This window comes from Carya illinoinensis, chromosome 1 (assembly GCF_018687715.1).
Source record: "Carya illinoinensis cultivar Pawnee chromosome 1, C.illinoinensisPawnee_v1, whole genome shotgun sequence".
NCBI classification, from domain to species: domain Eukaryota; kingdom Viridiplantae; phylum Streptophyta; class Magnoliopsida; order Fagales; family Juglandaceae; genus Carya; species Carya illinoinensis.
In genome coordinates, this window is record NC_056752.1 from 35,035,846 (window position 1) to 35,054,059 (window position 18,214).

The 18,214-nt window shown below is 36.6% G+C and overlaps 2 protein-coding genes and 1 long non-coding RNA gene across 6 annotated transcripts; 2 read left to right on the forward strand and 1 right to left on the reverse strand.

Moving 5' to 3' along the window:
• Nucleotides 1-376: 376 nt before the first annotated feature.
• Nucleotides 377-2,267, forward strand: LOC122316104 (ethylene-responsive transcription factor ERF062-like). The gene has a single exon (XM_043132646.1). The coding sequence runs from the start codon at nt 550-552 to the stop codon at nt 1,858-1,860; it is 1,311 nt and encodes a 436-aa protein (XP_042988580.1). The 5' UTR covers nt 377-549; the 3' UTR covers nt 1,861-2,267.
• Nucleotides 2,268-2,888: 621 nt separating this feature from the next.
• On the reverse strand, nt 2,889-16,983 carry LOC122316109 (high mobility group B protein 15). Of its 4 annotated transcripts, none has more exons than XM_043132653.1 (7): nt 16,852-16,983; nt 14,578-14,825; nt 12,238-12,316; nt 5,324-5,486; nt 5,132-5,245; nt 3,802-4,190; nt 2,889-3,657 (listed from the first exon to the last, which is right to left on the reverse strand). In XM_043132653.1, exons 2-7 carry the CDS (start codon nt 14,742-14,744, stop codon nt 3,433-3,435), a joined length of 1,137 nt encoding a protein of 378 aa, XP_042988587.1. In that variant the 5' UTR covers nt 14,745-14,825; nt 16,852-16,983; the 3' UTR covers nt 2,889-3,432. The 4 variants fall into 4 exon arrangements, with proteins under 4 accessions (XP_042988587.1, XP_042988593.1, XP_042988589.1 ...); XM_043132659.1 differs by having other exon boundaries at nt 14,578-14,786; nt 16,852-16,957; XM_043132655.1 differs by lacking the exon at nt 16,852-16,983 and adding an exon at nt 14,996-16,497 and having other exon boundaries at nt 14,578-14,786.
• Nucleotides 3,454-4,444, forward strand: LOC122316124. Its single transcript, XR_006244254.1, has 2 exons — nt 3,454-3,597; nt 3,880-4,444. It is a non-coding gene; the product is annotated as an uncharacterized LOC122316124 (long non-coding RNA).
• Nucleotides 16,984-18,214: the final 1,231 nt, after the last annotated feature.

Here is an 18,214-nt window from a genome sequence, read left to right on the forward strand (position 1 = left end):
TGATCAAGACTCTAATTATTTATTCTCTTAAAGGTTCCAATATATATATATTAAGTACAAAAGGGATAAAAAGGTAGACTAAAACATGTGGATGTTTAGGAAAATCACATGATCATTAATAAACAAGCCTACTTTATAATTAAATTTCATGATATTCCATTTCAATTTCTTGGTTCTTGTGGTCACTGTCAGATGAATATTCATCCATCCCAAAAACCCTAGATGACAGGTAAGCAGTGGAGGCCTGATGAGTTGTCAGGTTCTGATTGGCCGATGGCAAGGAAACATCGAGAATGGTGGGCACGAACATCTGTGGTAAAATGGGAGGTGGTGAGCTTATTCTTTTGTACAAGCACTGATTCAGAGGATAGTTTTACTTTATCGACATAAAGTAGTTCCTTTTATTTTCTAATGAGAATTAGCCAGATTCCTCTCTATGAGGTGTGCGTCAGGATAAATATATGAAGCATAGTGCCTTCATTTTGCATCATCTCTCTCCTGTTCTCCATACGTTTCTTTCAATAGTACTACTCAGAGCGATTGATTTGCATGGACGATCAGTTTCCTAAGATGGAGATATTAATGCAGAAAGATCAACTTTCATCTTATGTTCATGAAGGAATGACCATGGGATCACATTTTTTTGGTGATCCAATTGTTGGGGTTAAGAGTACTACTGCTTGTCACCACCATGGCGGTAGTGATGGCATGAAATCATCACCAGCATCACCTGATAGGCTGTTTTCGAGCTCCGATTCTACTTCTTCCACAGAGGAGGCTTCTGATGCCATTTGGGGCCACAACATCCCTGGATTCAGTACTAAACAGGAAGTCATCCATGATGAACACCAACAAAGTCCATTTATTTCTGGATTGAATCCTGTCCACCCGCCCGGAGCTTCAGCATCAGGTGCCAAAGAAAGGTTCATTCCTGTAAATTTTTTGGATGCGTTTCCAAAGCTAACTCAGGCTCAAGTTTCTCAACCCTCTTCTCCATCTTCATTGTCAGCCAAAACCAGATACCCGAATTTAACTTTATTTCTGCCGGAACCTAGCCTGTTAGATTCATCTTCAAGAATAGCTGATAATTCGCCTAGCAAGAACATAAAATGTCAATCCATTTCATCATCTTCCTACCCATCATTTCCTATGACCCAAGTTGCCCATATTCCATCCCGTCGGAGCAACGAATGGCTAAACTACTCCTCCAAAGGTCTTAATTATGGCTCCTGGCTCACCACCAAGACCCAGCCCATGAAGTACACCGGACGAAGAATGCAGAATCATGAGCTACAGAAGACTAACTTTTCATCCGTGTCATCATCGCAAGGGAAGCTATTCAGAGGGGTGAGGCAAAGGCACTGGGGGAAATGGGTTGCTGAGATAAGGTTACCAAGAAATAGGACAAGGGTTTGGCTGGGGACTTTTGACACTGCTGAAGATGCTGCAATTGCATACGATACAGCGGCTTACATTCTACGTGGGGAATATGCACAATTGAATTTCCCAGATCAAAAGCATCAACTCAAGACTAATTCATTGAATGGAGCCACAGCAGCGCTGCTCGAAGCAAAGCTAAGGGCAATATCACAAGGCATTTCTGCTCAAAAGAAGCCCATTGAGCCACCACAAACACCATCAAAGAACAACCCATCTGAGGATACAAAACTCCAAGCTTTGAGCCAAAACTCATCAAGAAAAGAGCGGCAGTTTGAGTGGGAGAGCAAGGCTGGATCAGAGATGAGTGAGAACAAGAAAACTCAGGAGGCATTATCAGATGTGGAAGCCCTTCAATTAAGTAGAATGCCGTCCTTGGACATGGATATGATCTGGGATGCTCTTTTAGTCTCAGATTCATGACCATCAGCAGTACATTTTGAATATACAAGCTGCAAATGGTACCAAGATTGTGGATTGAACTCCTTTCTTCTTGTGGGTATATCATGTTTTTGCTTTGAATCGCACATAACACCATATATCTTTCGTTAGCAAGCCTGATAGGTTTTATATTTTCCCATTGATGGCCATTGGTCATATTTAGGTTGTATGATATTTTCTTGAAAAATGTTCTTTATGCAGCTCTTTTCCTTTTGCTTCTGTAATATTGTTTTCAGTAGTTAATTTGTTGGTTTTTATTCTAGTACCATTTTGTTCTGTGGACTTCTGTGGAAGGAATGTTTTGAACTTCGGGCTCTGTTTGATATTATAAATGGACTAGAAATGTGGAAGGAGGCTTGATGGGCCCTTCCACTGAGGTTGTAGTTGTACTCTCTCTCTCTCTTATAAAAGTGTGGGCCAATTTCATAGGGCACGCTGTCCTTTGAGCGATTGAAAGGAGAATTCCGGCTGCTTTTAGACCACTGAGAAGTGGGGGCCATTGTTTTTCTTTTGGCAATATAAAAAAGTTATTAGAGATAAATCAAAGGCTGGTGACCATAAGTTCAGTGCTGGAAAACAAAATACCTTTTTGTTTTTTTTATCATAAAATATGGAAAAATTATAATTTATCTCCTCCCACGGTCAACTTAACTCATTCTTCTATATCTTGTCTTATTCAGTTTTCCTTTCAAGATTCTCAGCCTCAGCCATAACATCATGTAAGACAATCTATATTTCATTGAACTTAGCAGTTGAATTTCAACAAGGTAGTTAATTACAACTTGCTCCTTAAACAAGTTATGTACACACACACGTCATTAGACAGGAAAAGCCATCTTTAATCCTATAAACGGTTCAGCACTTCTTAACGACAGCCCGACAGGCCGTTCAATAAAGGTAAACAGAAAACAAACAATGGTCTGTAACATGCATCTGCCTTTTACATACCCCCAACTCCAACAGACAGTGCTGTAATATGCTAATGATGTATATGCCTACAACGCATCAAGTTTCAGAACTGGAAGACAACCCAAATATTTAGATCAAGAACTGCATCAAAATTCTCATTTGCTACAAAACTGCCTGTGTGGTCAGCTAAAGCCTCAAACTCTCTCTATCCGCAAGTAACTGAGTTGACACAATTTACTAGCAACTAACACTGTAAAAAGGGATGAAAGTTAAAAGAGTTTTTGAGTTACCATTTCTGAATTCATCTACGGTTAAGGAAAAGCAAACTGGATAAAAACCTATTTTGGGTAGAAAAAGGACTTCAATCTTTGTTAGGTAGCAGGAGTCTCGGATATTGTATAGCCTAAGTTTTTTACCACTTGGATACGAAAGTCATTCAAAACTTGCGTGGAACTACTTCAATGTTCTTCACTCGGTACTCCGTTTCTTTTTAAGCCTCAGAATCCAACGATGTCTTCACCAACCTTCTCAAAACATCTTGTGTAGTTCAAAATCCTCTCCTCGGGTAAAGTCTCCATATGCACATTACTAGATTCAGCACCTACTCTTACTTCTAGAGATATATCCGCTTTATCACCTTCAGAGTCAGTTATCTGAGCTCGCATTGTCAGGTGTCTGAGGAGACTCCCCTTCCTCATTATCTTCGATCTCTGCATCTTCATCCACTGTATTTACCACATCTTGTCCAGGAAGCCGCTGTTGCAGTGGCACCGCATCACTGATGACTTGATCAGTTCTTAATCTCTCCTTGTATTCCTCCATTTCTGACCTATATCTTTCTTTATCTTTAAAAGCTTTCTCCTGATAAACCTGAAATTCACAAATTTCAATGTGTACCGAAAAGCATTTGCAAAAGTTGAATGAAAACATAAGAGTGAATGTTCATTTAAAAAATAAAAAGATGGAATGTGCAATTGAAAGTAATAAAATAGGAAGATAGAAGTTAGTCCTTACAGCCTTTTCAGACTCTTTTAACTTGTTCCACAGTTCACCAATCATTCTACTAATCTCTCTGTCCTTCCCTGGATGCAGCGGTTTCAGTCTTGCGTGCTGCTCTGCAAAGAAGAAATTATAGCCACTTCTGTTAGGTTTTGGATGAGCCGGGTCCCTCCTCTTTATTTCACATTTCTTCCTGCGGCGGCGTCGATGTGTTCCCGGTACTGCAGTAGCACTGTCAGTTTTGCTAGCAAAGACACCATAGTTCTGTGGCAATTTCTGCACTGTGTTCTGTGGTGCGTGATAAAGCACACCTTTAAGCTTCTTTGAACCTATTGTGACAGTAACAAGGTACCCACTTTCGAATTTCCCATCGATGACCCCTACCACAGTTGAAGCTACTGTTGCTGCAAAACACAAACGAGAGTAAATGGCTTTTAATTACCAACTGTTTCCTCAAATTCTCAAAGGAAAAATATAGTTGCAAGCACAATTGTGCACTAATCTGTGCACCAATGTAATGTGATTGGTCAAAAAGTAGATTTTATTGAAAACAGTGTTAATTTAAATTTTAAATATGAATAAATCATTATTGATACACAGATTAGTGCACGACTGTGCTTGTATGTAGCAAAACTCATTCTCAAATTAAGTATTATTGGAATTAGGAAACGCTATGGAGAAACAGATGAAAAGTTTTGCACAAAAGTTTAGTTATAAATGGAAAAAACCGAAGTGACATCCAATGAGACACGCACACCACATACAGAAAAATAAATCACAATGGCCATGCAATCGTTGGACTATGTGTTGTGAAAAATCATCCAATATTCCATTTCATTGGCATATAATACATGAAACAGTGACAGCTTGAGGAAAAACCCTACCCAAAAAAAAAAAGGGTAAAACCATCTCCATTTTCTATCTACTTACAAAGCATCCAAGACACATAATCAAATGTTTTAACCATGCAGTATAAAATATCTACAAATAGTTCTTAAATTGATTAGATGCAAAATAGACTGAGATTTTGGTCAAACGGCCATGAAGGAAATTATTCAACAAGGAGGGCATCAATAAAAAGCAGATGTAATCCAAACGAAAAACACATTTTTATCCCCTAGCCACGGTAGATTTAGCAGCTAATAGCTTGTAACCAATCACTTATTCTATAACATGACAGTTTGTTATAAGCACCTCTTCACTCTTATCTCATGCATAAAATAAAACAAAACACCAGGTTTTGGAGCCAAAGAGTTATTGCTGATAGTAGAGATCCATAGAGCTATTTATCCTCTTTTTCCTCCCAAATTTTAGGAATTGAAAATGAGAAGAAAAGTATAGAGACCTCCTGCCAATTCTGCAGTATTTATTCTTTTTCCTGCTTGGATTTCTGGTGTTGGCTGCAAGGAATCTGTTCTTGATGCTGGAACTGGAGTTATGGGTGGGCTCATCAAACAATCTGCCAAAGATTGCTGTATTATGAAACTGAATCCTATAATAAGTATTTCCATGAAGACTGATTGTTGTGTGGACGTACCATTAGACATAGGGATCCATCCCCGAGCCTTAAAAAAATATATTTGCTCATAGTGGTGAAGTAATGAAATATAGTACTTCCGCAGCACAAAAGACGCATTTGTAGCCGTTGAAGGAAAGTTGAAAACAGCAGTCACTTCTTTCCATCTTCTCTCCCTAATAATCTGCAAATTCCATTTTTCCAGATAAGAAGCAACTACATGCTAACTAATCGACAGTGAACATTAGAAAAAGATTGATTGGGGAGGACACATAAAAAATACTGAACGACTATAAAAAGGTATTATGGTGGTATCTGATAATACTGAACACCTAATAATCTTGATGTATCTATTGTTTATATATTGAGGGAGGCTTCTCAGGTTAGATTGCTGTGTTACTCGAGATAAAAGGAATTATGGTAGTATAAGTTCATGATTTCAAAGAAAAATGAGAAAATGCACCTTGCAGGACACTGAAGTCTTTAAATGACATAGTGTGTTATACCCAATCTCGCATTAACATTACACTCTTTTGTACACCATATTCATAGAAGATAAGAACATGTAAGAAAACTTCACCCAACAAATTAAATGTAGCTTAAAGTCAACGAGGAATCAAATGTAAATCTTTCTTTGCTTAAAATACTTAGAATGGTAGCACAGGAAAAGAAGTAAAGAAGATACCATACGGAAAATCAGGTGATACAGACCACGGAGAGTCAAATATATAGACACTAAGGTTGAAAATACAATACCAATATCATATGCGGTTGAAGAATTGACGACAATAATATATCTTAGGTGAGGAAAGCTAACATAGGTTAATACAATAACCCTCTATATAGATGCAAAAAATCCTTCAACCAAGTAAAACTTGTGATAGGCAATAAGTTACACTAGAAAACATGAAACAGAAATTGCAATGGCTTGCTCTTTTAAATACAGAATAAACATAAAATGAATTTCACCAATTGGCCATCTCTATAGTTATGTCAGACCAAAAAGGCCACCACTACTTCTAAATCACTTATGAACACAAGTTATTTAAAATGTTATCCACATAAGAATCTTTCAATAACATAACCATGAAGAGCCACTCAACCATGATAAGGGAAAGGGAATTAAAGTGACTTACATGTTCGGTCAATTATGAAGGAAGTGCGAGTCGTGGTGGAACGAAGGGTAGGGTAAAATTGGTGATTCTATGAAGTTGAAGATAGTCTTGTGGAATGTTAGGGGATTGAATAAACTAGAGAAGTGCACCAAAGTACGAAATCAGCTTCTCGGATGGAAAGTTGATGTTGCATGTTTACTAGAGACAAAATTGGAAGACATCTCCCGAAGCACCATATGAAGTTTGTGGAACTATTGCCATGTGGGATGGCTTGTATTTGCCGTCTAAGGTGGCTTCAGGATGCCTCTTGGTAATGTGGGATAAACGGGTTGCGGAAAACATGGAGGAGCGTGCGGGGGAATATATGGTGGCTACTTCTTTCAAGAATGTGGAAGATGATTATCAATGGTGTCCTTTGTTGGTGTTTAAGGACCCAACTCTAATACAGCAAGAAGAGGCTTGTGGGATGAATTGGCTGGTCTTTGTAGCTTATGGAGCCTTCATTGGTGCATTGGGGGAGATTTTAACGTCACTCACTTCCTAAGCAAACGAGTGGGTGGCACATTCACATGGTCCAGTAATAGAGAACATCCAGCTTGGTCAATACTTTGATAGATTCCTAATTTCACCCAACTGGGAAGCACGCTTGCCGAACCTAACCCAAAAATGGCTATCAAGATTATATTTGGACCACTTCCCCATTCTCATTAATTGTGGTGGCATCCAGGGAGGGAGAAGATATTTTAAATTTGAGAATATGTGGCTGAAATCAGAAGGCTTCATTGAGCGAGTTAGACAATGGTGGTCTTCCTATATCATACAAGGCAATCCAAGTTATGTGCTGGCTTGTAAGCTTAAGGCACTCAAAGTGGACTTGAAGAAGTGGAATGAGTAGATTTTTGGGAACGTGGAGCACGGTAAAAAGTCCTTACTTGGCGAGCTACAAGGCTTGGAGGACAAGGAGGAGGAGAGGGAGCTTTTAGAAGAAGAAAAGGATCACAATAAGTATCTTGTCTTGAATATTGAAAGATTGGCTTTAATGGAAGAGACTTCATGGAGACAAAAATCAAGGGCTTTATGATTAAAAGGAGATAAATGCACCAAATTGTTCCCATTGAACGTCGAATTTGCATAGAAGACACTATCATTGAGTCCTTATTTGCAGATGAGAGGATTACATCAAACCTAACTGATATCACAGAGCTCATTACTAATTACTATGCACAATTACTTTCGGAGCAATTTTCTTGGAGACCACGTTTGGATGGTCTTGCTTTTGAGTCGATAGACTAGCAAGAAGCAAGTTGTCTAGAGAGGCCTTTTGAGGAGATGGAGATCCGTAAGGTGGTGAGAAGTATGGCACGTGACAAAGGTCTAGGCCTGGACAGGTTCATTATGGCCTTCTTTAAGGCCCATTGGTAGGTAGTTAAAGATGACATCATGAGCTTCTTCCATTTGTTTCACGAACGAGGGAAGTTTGAAAGAAGTCTAAATGATACATTCATTACTTTGATTCCAAAGAAGCTGGGAGCAGTGGAGATTAAGGATTTTCGTCCTCTTAGCTAGGTGAGAAGTATGTACAAAATCTTTGCAACAGGTATTGGCCAATAAATTGGGTATGGTGTTGGAGAAGCTCATATCCAAGCCCCAAAATGCATTTATACAAGATTGGCAAATTCTTGACTCGGTGCTCATTTCCAATAAATGTTAGGAGAGTCGCATCAAGTCGGGGATGAATGGAGTGCAAAGTAGCGAGTTGGAAAAGGCTCTGTTTGTCCAAAGGTGGTAGAGTTACGTTGATCAAAAGTACCTTCCCCAACCTACCCTCCTTACGTATCATTATTTCCAATACCATGCAAGGTGGTGCAGCGGATAGAGAAATTGCAAAGAGATTTCCTAGGGGGGGAATAGACACGAAGAAATGGAAGCCTTATGAAGGGTGATCATAGATTTAAAATATGTTGGATTGTGGGGAGGATAGAGTTTGAATGAGGTGAGTGAACCACATTGAGTGGGGCTTTGGAAACACATAAGAAGAGGTTGGACCAACCTCCATCGATCAACACGCCTTCTTGTTGGGGATGGTTCTATAACTAAATTCTGGGATGACTTATGGTGTGGAGATTGAATTCTTAAAGAAGCCTACCTGTAACACCCCATTCCCGTACCTACTATAATGCTCGGTAAAGAGATTCATATCCTAAAATACCTCATTTATTGAAAACATTAATTAAACTGAATATAACTATTTTTGGAAACATAAAACTAAAAACGTAAAATATAAATTAACCCTACACGACTTTTATCCAAAAATCATAAAAGAAACTAAGTCCTTGCACTAGATCTACTTTTGTTTCTCCAACTTTATGTCCTTATAATCACCATCTGTGATAGCTAAATGTAGAAGAGAACAAACAACAAAAATGAGTCGAATACTCGATAAATAGTACATCAAACCCTAAAACATAACTTAACAAGACTTAATTTTTGAAAGACTTCAAACAAACATATATCATTCACATATTCTCATAGCATGTCTATTCATCATTAACACGAGTGGAAACATAAATAATCATGGCTAACATATAAACATAAATGCATAAATTACTTGTTTATCTTGTCTTTTACTTATTATATGGTGAACCAGGCTTGGGTCTATGGCACCTCATAACTTGTCATAACATGAAGTGAAACACGCTTGAGTTTGTGTTTCACTTAACATAAGGTGAACCATACTTGAGTCCGTGGAACCGCATAACATAACTTGTGATGAACACGCTTAAGTCTGTGCCATCGTTAACATAATTTGTGATGAACACACTTAGGTCCACGTCATCTTTAACATAACTTGGAGTGAAACATGCTTAAATATGTGTTTCAATTAACATATGTTGAACCACGCTTAAATCTGTGACACTGTCTTAACATAACTTGTGATAAACACGCTTAGGTCCGTGTCACCCATAAACATCTTATCTTTCTTAATGCATTAGAACTTATTTAATATCATGAACTTTTCTAGCATAACATATACTTGTAAATGGCATAGCATAACTTAGCATATTCTTGTACATGACACAATATGATCTATACATAAACATTACATACCATACATGATCTAAGTTCTATATGAACTTTATATAACATACTTGATCTAAATACTTCAAGACATTACATAGCATATATGATTTAATCACTACATAAACCTGGCATACATGATCTAGGTACTACATGAACATGGTATACATAATTTGGCTATTTTAATACATGGCATACTTTATTTAAATTACTACATGAACATTTCAGGGCTTCCATGTGATTTTAGAATCATTCACTCCATCAAACAACAAATTCATTCATACAAGCAAAATGTCATAATTCATCAAAAATCGTGAAAAGAATCTAACCTTAACTTAGCTTGTAGCCTAGTATAGACAAACATCATATTTTCATATACCATTAGAAAATTTATAGCACACATGCAATTATATGATCATACTAATTACCTCTTAGCGCTACTTCCAAAATCTTACGTCATAGCTCGTGATCTATACAAGGCACTATTCGTCACTAACATTTCTAAAAAAATGTGTCGTAGCATTCTAAATACTTAAAATAATACCAAAGAAATAATTTAATAAATATTCAATTATACAAAGATTTCATAAAATAATAATATTTAAAACTCATCATAATACTTAATATTCTGTGTAAACATATATCTCAATAATTTTATAAAAAGTAATTAGATAAAGGTCAATTTGAATATTAACTAAAATAATAAGCTAAAACAATATAAAAGAATACTTTAAAAATATACTTTAAAATATGCTTAAAAGCCCTTAAATATTTTCTATAAAAATAAGTCTATGACTAATATATTTATTTAAGTAGATAAAGTCCCTATAAAAGTGAAGTTTTTCTGACAATATAACAGCCCAATAAGATCACTAAAACAGTTGCTAAAATGTAGTAAAATCAAGCCCAATTTAAAACACAAATCCAGCTCACGTGTAGGATCAATTTACCCAAAAATTTAGGTAGGCATTCGACTCAATGGACTTAAGGCCCAAGGGCCCCTTCTCAGATTAAAACTAGTGGGAGCTTTCTCTAGAAGCAAACACAGGAAACTCGTGAGATGGAAGAAGCCATGCTACACTTACCTAGAGAAGGAGGTTGATGTGACGGCGGCTCTGGAGTCACTGGAAGTGACAAGCAACGCCACTGGCCTTCTCGAAATGGTGGTACGATACAAGAGAGAACAAGTGTGAGAGTTAGAGAAAGAACTGCCTTGCCGAGAATAACCGAGAAAGGAGGGAGGAAGTTTTTTATGTGGGCTTACCAGAAATGGCGTGAGGTGGCAGTGGGTGCCTGGCCGATGGGTTCTGGGCAGTCAGAAAAGTGCTCCAACCTCCTTTGTATGATTGACGGTGAAGGCTGTTTGGTTGAAGGGTTGCACGGGTAAGTTTCTCTATGTGCTCTACCTAATTTTCTTATGTTAAAATCTAAGGGTCCGTGGGATTTTATAGACGGGGGTGAGGGTATAATGTGTCATGTGGTGAAATTGGATAAAGTTTGGAGTTGGGAATTTGAATTCAACTAAACTTTGAAGAACTACTCCCACAAGAAAAGAAACACCGAGAGGATAAGAGTTTTGAAGAGTTTGAATTGAAAATTAGTTTCAAATAAGTAAACAACTCACTTTGGGAACCAACAAAAAACAAAAGAGATGTATGCTTTAACAGTAGAGATATCCTATTCAAAATAAATTACTACCCCAAATCATATATAATAATAATAGTAATAATAATCACATTTGTGGGATTGGGATGTTACACTACCCGATACTATACGCCTTGCACAAAGAAAGACCGCCGTAGTAGCAAAGCTGGTGGATCTCTCTAGTGGATCACCCCAATGGAATATCATTTTCCTTAACTGCCCAAGATTGGGAAATTGACACATTTATAGATTTCTTCAATCCTATACACAATTGTAGAGTGTCTAGAAGAGCAGATAAGATGATATGGTCACCATCCAACAAGGGGAAATTTACTGTACAGCTGTACTATAAGTCTTATGACACACATTACAAGAAGCTTTCCATGGAAGAACATATGGAAGAGTAAGACCCCCCTAAAAGCTTCTTTTTTTGTGTGGACAGCTTTGTTAGGGAAAATTCATACATTTGATAATCTAAGGAAACACCGTTTTATTGTAGTGGATTGGTGTTACATGTGTAAGAAAAGTGGTGAGTCGCATTGTGACGTAGCCATGAATTTATGGAATGATATCTTTGCGAGAGTGGGGCTCATTTGGGTAATGCCAAGAAGGGTTGTTGACTTTTTGGCCAGTTGGCAACGCATACGGGGTAATTCTCAAATTACAGCTATGTGGAAGATGATACTGTCATGCTTAGGGTGGCGCATAAGGATGGAGAGGAATGGTCAGAGTATTGAGAATCGTTAACAGACAATGGACAAGCTTAAAACCCTTTTTCTGCACACTTTATTCCATCGATCGATTGTAATAGACTTTCATGGCATGAAAATACGTGATTTTCTTATGTCATGCCTAGGTGTGGCTCTTGTATATATCAGTACTTGGCTTTGTCTATTATCTATAAAGTCTCTTATTTACTGATAAAAAAATAACATAACCAAATTCTTAGACAAAAATCAAGTGCATGCCCAAATCCAAAATATGCATCATAAACAAGATGAATACAAACCTTCAAACAACCAATTCACTCAAAGAACGACTCACGTGAAATTATTTACAAACTCACTCAACTAAATTATTGCTGATTGTTTGTCTTACCCTTTCAATACCCCCACGAGAAGTTACCTCCACGAAAAGTCGATGCAAATCTAGCTCTTTACCTCCAATGATTGGAATCCTACAATTAAAATACACAAAGAAAACAAAATCATATCAATGGATAACCAGAAAACTTTACAAAATATAAGCTAGGCCAAGGAGAAGAAAGAGAAAACACATGCTTGGTATGCGTCATATGGAGCAAGTGATAATAGCACAAACAACTAGATAGTTGATACGCCATTTAAGTCAAAGATACAAGTCTGTCCAGCCTAGACGTACAAGAAAATATACAAGATAGTGTTTGCACTCGTAAAATCCACATAAGAAGTTCCGCAGTCAAGTGGTCATATCACATTCGCACACAGGGGTAATACAAAGGTACATAACATAAGCATGAGCAGCTCTCAGCACTTTGTCATGCAAACAGCCACAAGTCAGTCTGACCATCTACATAAAGAAGCTAAATGTCAGTTGTGGAGCCTATTTCCTAACATGATGCATGACAAACACAATTGGGAATAAAGATTAAAGTGAGAAAAGGCAGTAAGACAAGCTAGGAAGTAGCCAAAGAAGAGATGCTAGGAGAAAGAAGAAAGTGGCGAGAAGAGAGAGAAAAGACCAGGAGGGAGAGAAAATCCCGATTTCCATAGAACAAGCAAAGTGAAATGAACAAAACTCCTGGTCACGTAAAGCAAAAGCAGTCCTAGATTGCTAAATGCTAAAGCCCAATCGCGGGACAATGAAATGAAGCATACTGCAGCTACACGGTCATTAAGATAATGCTTATACAACAGGAATGAAAGTGACTCTCAAGTTTATTATGACACCATATTGCAAACCTAGATTTTTCTAATGGAACAGTGTCATATACTCATGACTTTAAACATATTTCATGGAGGGATATGACGAATACGTTTGGTGGGTGGCATCTATTAACTATCAAGATTGTTGTCAATTATGTATTATGATCATTCAAGGAAGAGTTAGAGGTAAACACCCAGTACCACAAAGAATACCCTGTTGTCTACAGTTATCTTCTTCTGTTCAGCCAATTCGTTTCTAATTTTTGTACACTACAAGTTGGCCTCTATGCCATAAATCAAGTACCATAATAGGCATGTCACTCCTAGAAACCAAACCAGAAATCAACGTCAAATCACACATGGATATAAATTTTCACAATGATCACAACTGTAGAATAAAAAAGCTTGCCTTGTTTTAGTGCACCTAAACTATAATGAAAGAAGAAATGGCTATTAGCTATCACGTTCTCAGACTAATTCCTTTTTCCAATTAGAGGTATAGGACAAATAGGTATGCATCTGTGTGCATTTGATGGAGTTCTATAATGAGATAACACTGGTTGATAGTTTTTTATTGGTGCTACGCGTCCGAGGACAAAGTCTCTAATTCCGGGGTGCACAGATTAGTTGATATTATAAGTCTCAAAATAATTATATTAAAAGGAAAAATTATACTAGATTAGAAATAAGTCTTTGAAGTACTGATATTAGTTCATGTTAATATTAAAATAAACTCAATTGTAGTATGAAAGACTAAACAATTAAATTCAATAATAATAATAATAATAATAATAATAAAAATAATAATAATAGTTTGGTAAATTTAATCAGTTTGCAACCAGCTTGTAATATGCCTATTCCAGGAAAATCCTTATCTTCAGCCACTACTCCAACCATGTCCGCATTAACGTATCCATAAAGAACAACTTTCCATGTCATGATGTCCAAGATATGAAAGTAGTCAATATCAAATGTATGGACATTAATATCACTAAATTAGTATAGTTTCAGAATTTTTTATTTTTTATTTTTATTTTTATTTTGCAGCACCACATTGTCCTATCATTGGCATGTTAAAAGATTCTACCCGTTGTCTTGACCTAATTAAGAGTAAGTTCATGATATGAACTTCTTGCTAATAGAAACTACACATCAAAAACTTAACAACAGACCTCTAGTTAACGATGCCTCCACCTACGGAAATTTAACCAAATGGGGAGAGAGAGAGAGAGAGAGAGAGAGAATAAAAAATTAAAAAAAAAAAAAAGATTGAGCAACAACATAACAACCTGGAGCTAGAAATGATGACAGCAGACTGCTGGCATACTTCCATGCTCAAGTAAACAACTTTAACTCCATAAAAAAGAAAAAAAAAAAAAACACAACTACATAATAACCTTAACTACAATTCTAAAAAACCAGTAACAAGCTCAACTCCATATTATATTTCTTCTTCTTCTTCTACAAAAACTAGTTAAATGATAATCAATGAGTCATGGCATAAGTTTGAGGGAGGTAAGGAGAGAAAGATTACATGAACTTAGTCCCCATAGAAGCATGAAGTTTCTCCAAAGTATCCACGAAGAGCTTAGGACTGGCTGCAACATCGTCATATTTTGCAAGAGGTTGAGGGTAAGGACAATAGTTAGAGGATGCTTCTTTCATGGGCAATGGACTCCTGGCACAAGAAGCCGATGCCATTGTCTACTCCTTCCGACAAGCTCAACCTTCCTCCGCCCTTCCCTGTTCAACCGCCAACCACTTCACTATTTACTCTCTTCACTGCAGAGCAAACATTAATACAGGCGAGAGCAGGAAACGAAACGAAGAAAAAAAAAAGGAATACTTGAAAATCAAGAAAAGGCGAGCAATTCCAGGTAAAACCAACGGCATACGAAAAGTAGAAGATTCAATCTAGGAAAAAGGATCAAAGATATTGCCAACAACTCTACCTTCATGCAGAAGCTGGAAAGATGAGAATAGCCGAAGGGAAGTTCGAGACTTCAAATGGAAAGATAAAAAAGAGAGAAAAGAACCATTCAAATACCATGCATAATGCAGCGGCAAGGCAGACAACTTTGATCAATCACAACGACCTACTGATGAAATTACTCCTAGTACCAAGGATGTGATTCAAAACCCAATAAAAGCCAAATAGTATAGCGTAGCTGTCATTGACATGAATTCCTTCAGAGTACGAAGGACGTAACAAAAAGAACTCATCAAAGCTCAGGCCTTTTGGACTAGAGTCTAAAAAGAAAACACCTTTTAGGCTATGGTAATAAAGACCCGTAAACAAAAAGTCATTTCTCTGTCTTTCTCCGTATGTTCCAGACTTCACAGGCCTACATAGCCTGTGACCTTGCCTGACATTCCAAAGATATTATGATATCTAATAGGTACTTAACAGTTGTAGACATAAAATTAAATAATGCATATCTCAGATCAAAGTCCAACGCACTTTTTTCTATCCTTTCCTTTTTCTGATTATCTGACACCGTTACAGGCTGAAAAGATATTTAAGAAGATACAATTGCGGTTTGTGGGGTAGTGCCCATCAATAAAAAAAAAAAAGCTACCAAATGAACAAATTAAAGGGCCAAAACTCAAGTGTATGGCAATGGACTGCAGACCGCCATACCCACCTCGTCAAGATACCCAAAGGGCCAAACGTTCTAGATTTCTACGGTGGGAAGCATCCCCCTCTTTAAAGTAAAATAACTAAAGACTTGGCGGTTTTTTATGTCTTTTTAAATTAATGCAGCTTACAAGGCCCCCAAAAAATAAAAAATAAAAGACCAGAGCCACAAGGAAAAACTCTCAACTCGAAGCATCTCGAGAAAACACACAGCTGTCCTTTACAGTACCTCTCGGTACCGAGTTCACTTCTACTCGTTTCGCCACTCCTCCCTGCCAAATATGCCATTTTTTTCAATTTTTTATAATTTTGTCTTTATGGTTGAAACTTTGATGCTGGATCTACAGAAAATGAGCCATTTTTTCACCAACATTATTCGCGTCCCACCTTTGTAATCACCATCTGCCAAATTTATCGTCTCTAACTTCCAATATCCACTTTACACAGTTACGTGAGTGTCATCTCTCATGAATCGTTTTAGGAGATATCTGGAAATAATTTTCATTCCATCTCGTCTATCTCGTCTCATCCAGTACTTTTCAGACCACCCTTATCTGTTCAACTTACGAATTCATAGCACATATCTGTTTAATTTACGAATTCATACGCTGTGCTTAGACGATGAAACTCTTTCAACAATCATCTCTGAGCAACTTCCAACCGCACACCCCTCGCTGCTATGGCTAATAAATCAAAGTAATTCATAACATAAAGGATTTCGACCAAGAAAACATAACAACGATCAAATTCATCTTTACCTGTTATGTTTGTGTTCGTTTGTTCGGATCTTTGTTCTCATTACTAATATATCTTTCATTGAAAAAAAAAAAAAAAGACAAAACAAAAATAAAAAACCGTTCTCTGCTGCAAAGTCCCCATGACCCCCACCATGAATTTTTAAATCAGCACTGTCCTACCTCTTTCATGGTGGCCACATACAAACAATATCAACAAATGATTAATATGACCCACCATAGATACTATGGAAAACAGCACTGTTCTTTATTTATTTCATTTTTTTTTCTATTTATTTATAGTCTATCAGAGATTCTTAAGAAAATAGAATAAATAATAGGTATAAGAAGCAAGCCCAGATGATGAAAATGAGAGAAAACAGCACTTAGAATAAGCCAAAAAATATATAAAAGAGAGTAGAAAAAGAAAGCTTACCAACAGTGCAATGATTTGGGTAGAGTATGCCAAATGAAATGACATTAAGGATGAATCTTAAGCCTAAAAAACCTCTATTATTATAAGAATACGAAAAGGTAAAGACTTTATTTTTATATGTATTTCTCTCTGTTGGGTATTTGTCTTATTTGCATTGTAGAAAAAAGTAACCCTAATATGCAGAGACACTTGCCAAAAGACAACTTTGTCCCAGATATGTTGGGGCTAGAAGACAAGAAACCAAGGGTATTCCAGGAATGTACTGCTTCCTTAATTAAGAGGGTGTGCCTCAATAATAATAATAAAATTAATAATAATAATTAATAATTAATAATAATGGAGCAAAAAACGTGTCCAATTGATTTCAGGTTTGAAACGGCACACGATCAATCTAGCAAAAGGGATAAGAACCAACCAAAATAAAGGGGTGGGGATGAGAGACGGACGCCGTAACAGCAGCTCCTTTCTGTGTAATTTAATTACAGATTGCAAATTAAATACACCACAGAACCCAACACCATAACGTTCATCTCTTTCCTCTATAATCCTTATTTTAAGTATACCTTAATATAAGCATTTTCTTTCTTCTATTCACCATCAAAACCTTTTCAATTCTCTATGGTCTGTCTTCCCCATGAATTTGTATATGTGGCTATTTTTGGTCGTATAAATAGGTTCTTCTATTTGTGGTGATTGTCTTATGGACAATACTATGTATTACGTTAATGTCTCATGACATTATTCATCGATTTGCAAATTTTCTATTTTTCTAAAAATAGAGCGATCTAATAATTGATAGAAAATGTTACGATATATAACATGCTAAAAATGAGAATATAATTAATATAGTTTTAGACTATTGTAAGTTTATATGGTGCCCTATGTTGCAAAAATACCTAGGAGGCTTCGTCTCTCAAACTTTTATCCGTAGAGATTGAGTCATTTCCTTCTATGAAATGTGAGGTTGAATCTTAATTTAGACAAAAAGTATTACCTCTTGAACGTTTGTCTGTAGAGAGTATCAACAGTAGTGAAGATCAAACTAGTCACAAAATAAAATAGTGTATTGGTGGATTTCTAAATGTATCATTTTGGCTTATGATATCATGTTTGATATGAAAACATTCCAGAATGTATCCGGTCATATATGTAAAATTATTGATGAATGAATGATTACAGTTTTCCTTAAAAAAAAATATTTATCTTCTTTTATTTTTTTAATCTTTTTGAGTGTGGCGGGGTAGCAAAATAGTATATCATATTTATTACAAATTTACAAGGAAGGTTGGATTTAAATTAGAGAAACGTTTACAAGCTAGTAAGGACTAAGGAGACGAGAAAAAGAATTAATTGGATTAAAAAG

Bases quoted from the DNA above. Each gene is read 5' to 3' on its own strand.
- LOC122316104 (XM_043132646.1), top strand. From the start codon at position 550: ATGGACGATCAGTTTCCTAAGATGGAGATATTAATGCAGAAAGATCAA.
- LOC122316109 (XM_043132653.1), bottom strand. From the start codon at position 14,744: ATGGCATCGGCTTCTTGTGCCAGGAGTCCATTGCCCATGAAAGAAGCA. The intron at 5,246-5,323 runs GTACGTCCACAC...AATCTTTGGCAG, and splicing joins ATGGATCCCTATGTCTAATG to ATTGTTTGATGAGCCCACCC. The intron at 3,658-3,801 runs GTAAGGACTAAC...TGTGAATTTCAG, and splicing joins TAAAAGAGTCTGAAAAGGCT to GTTTATCAGGAGAAAGCTTT.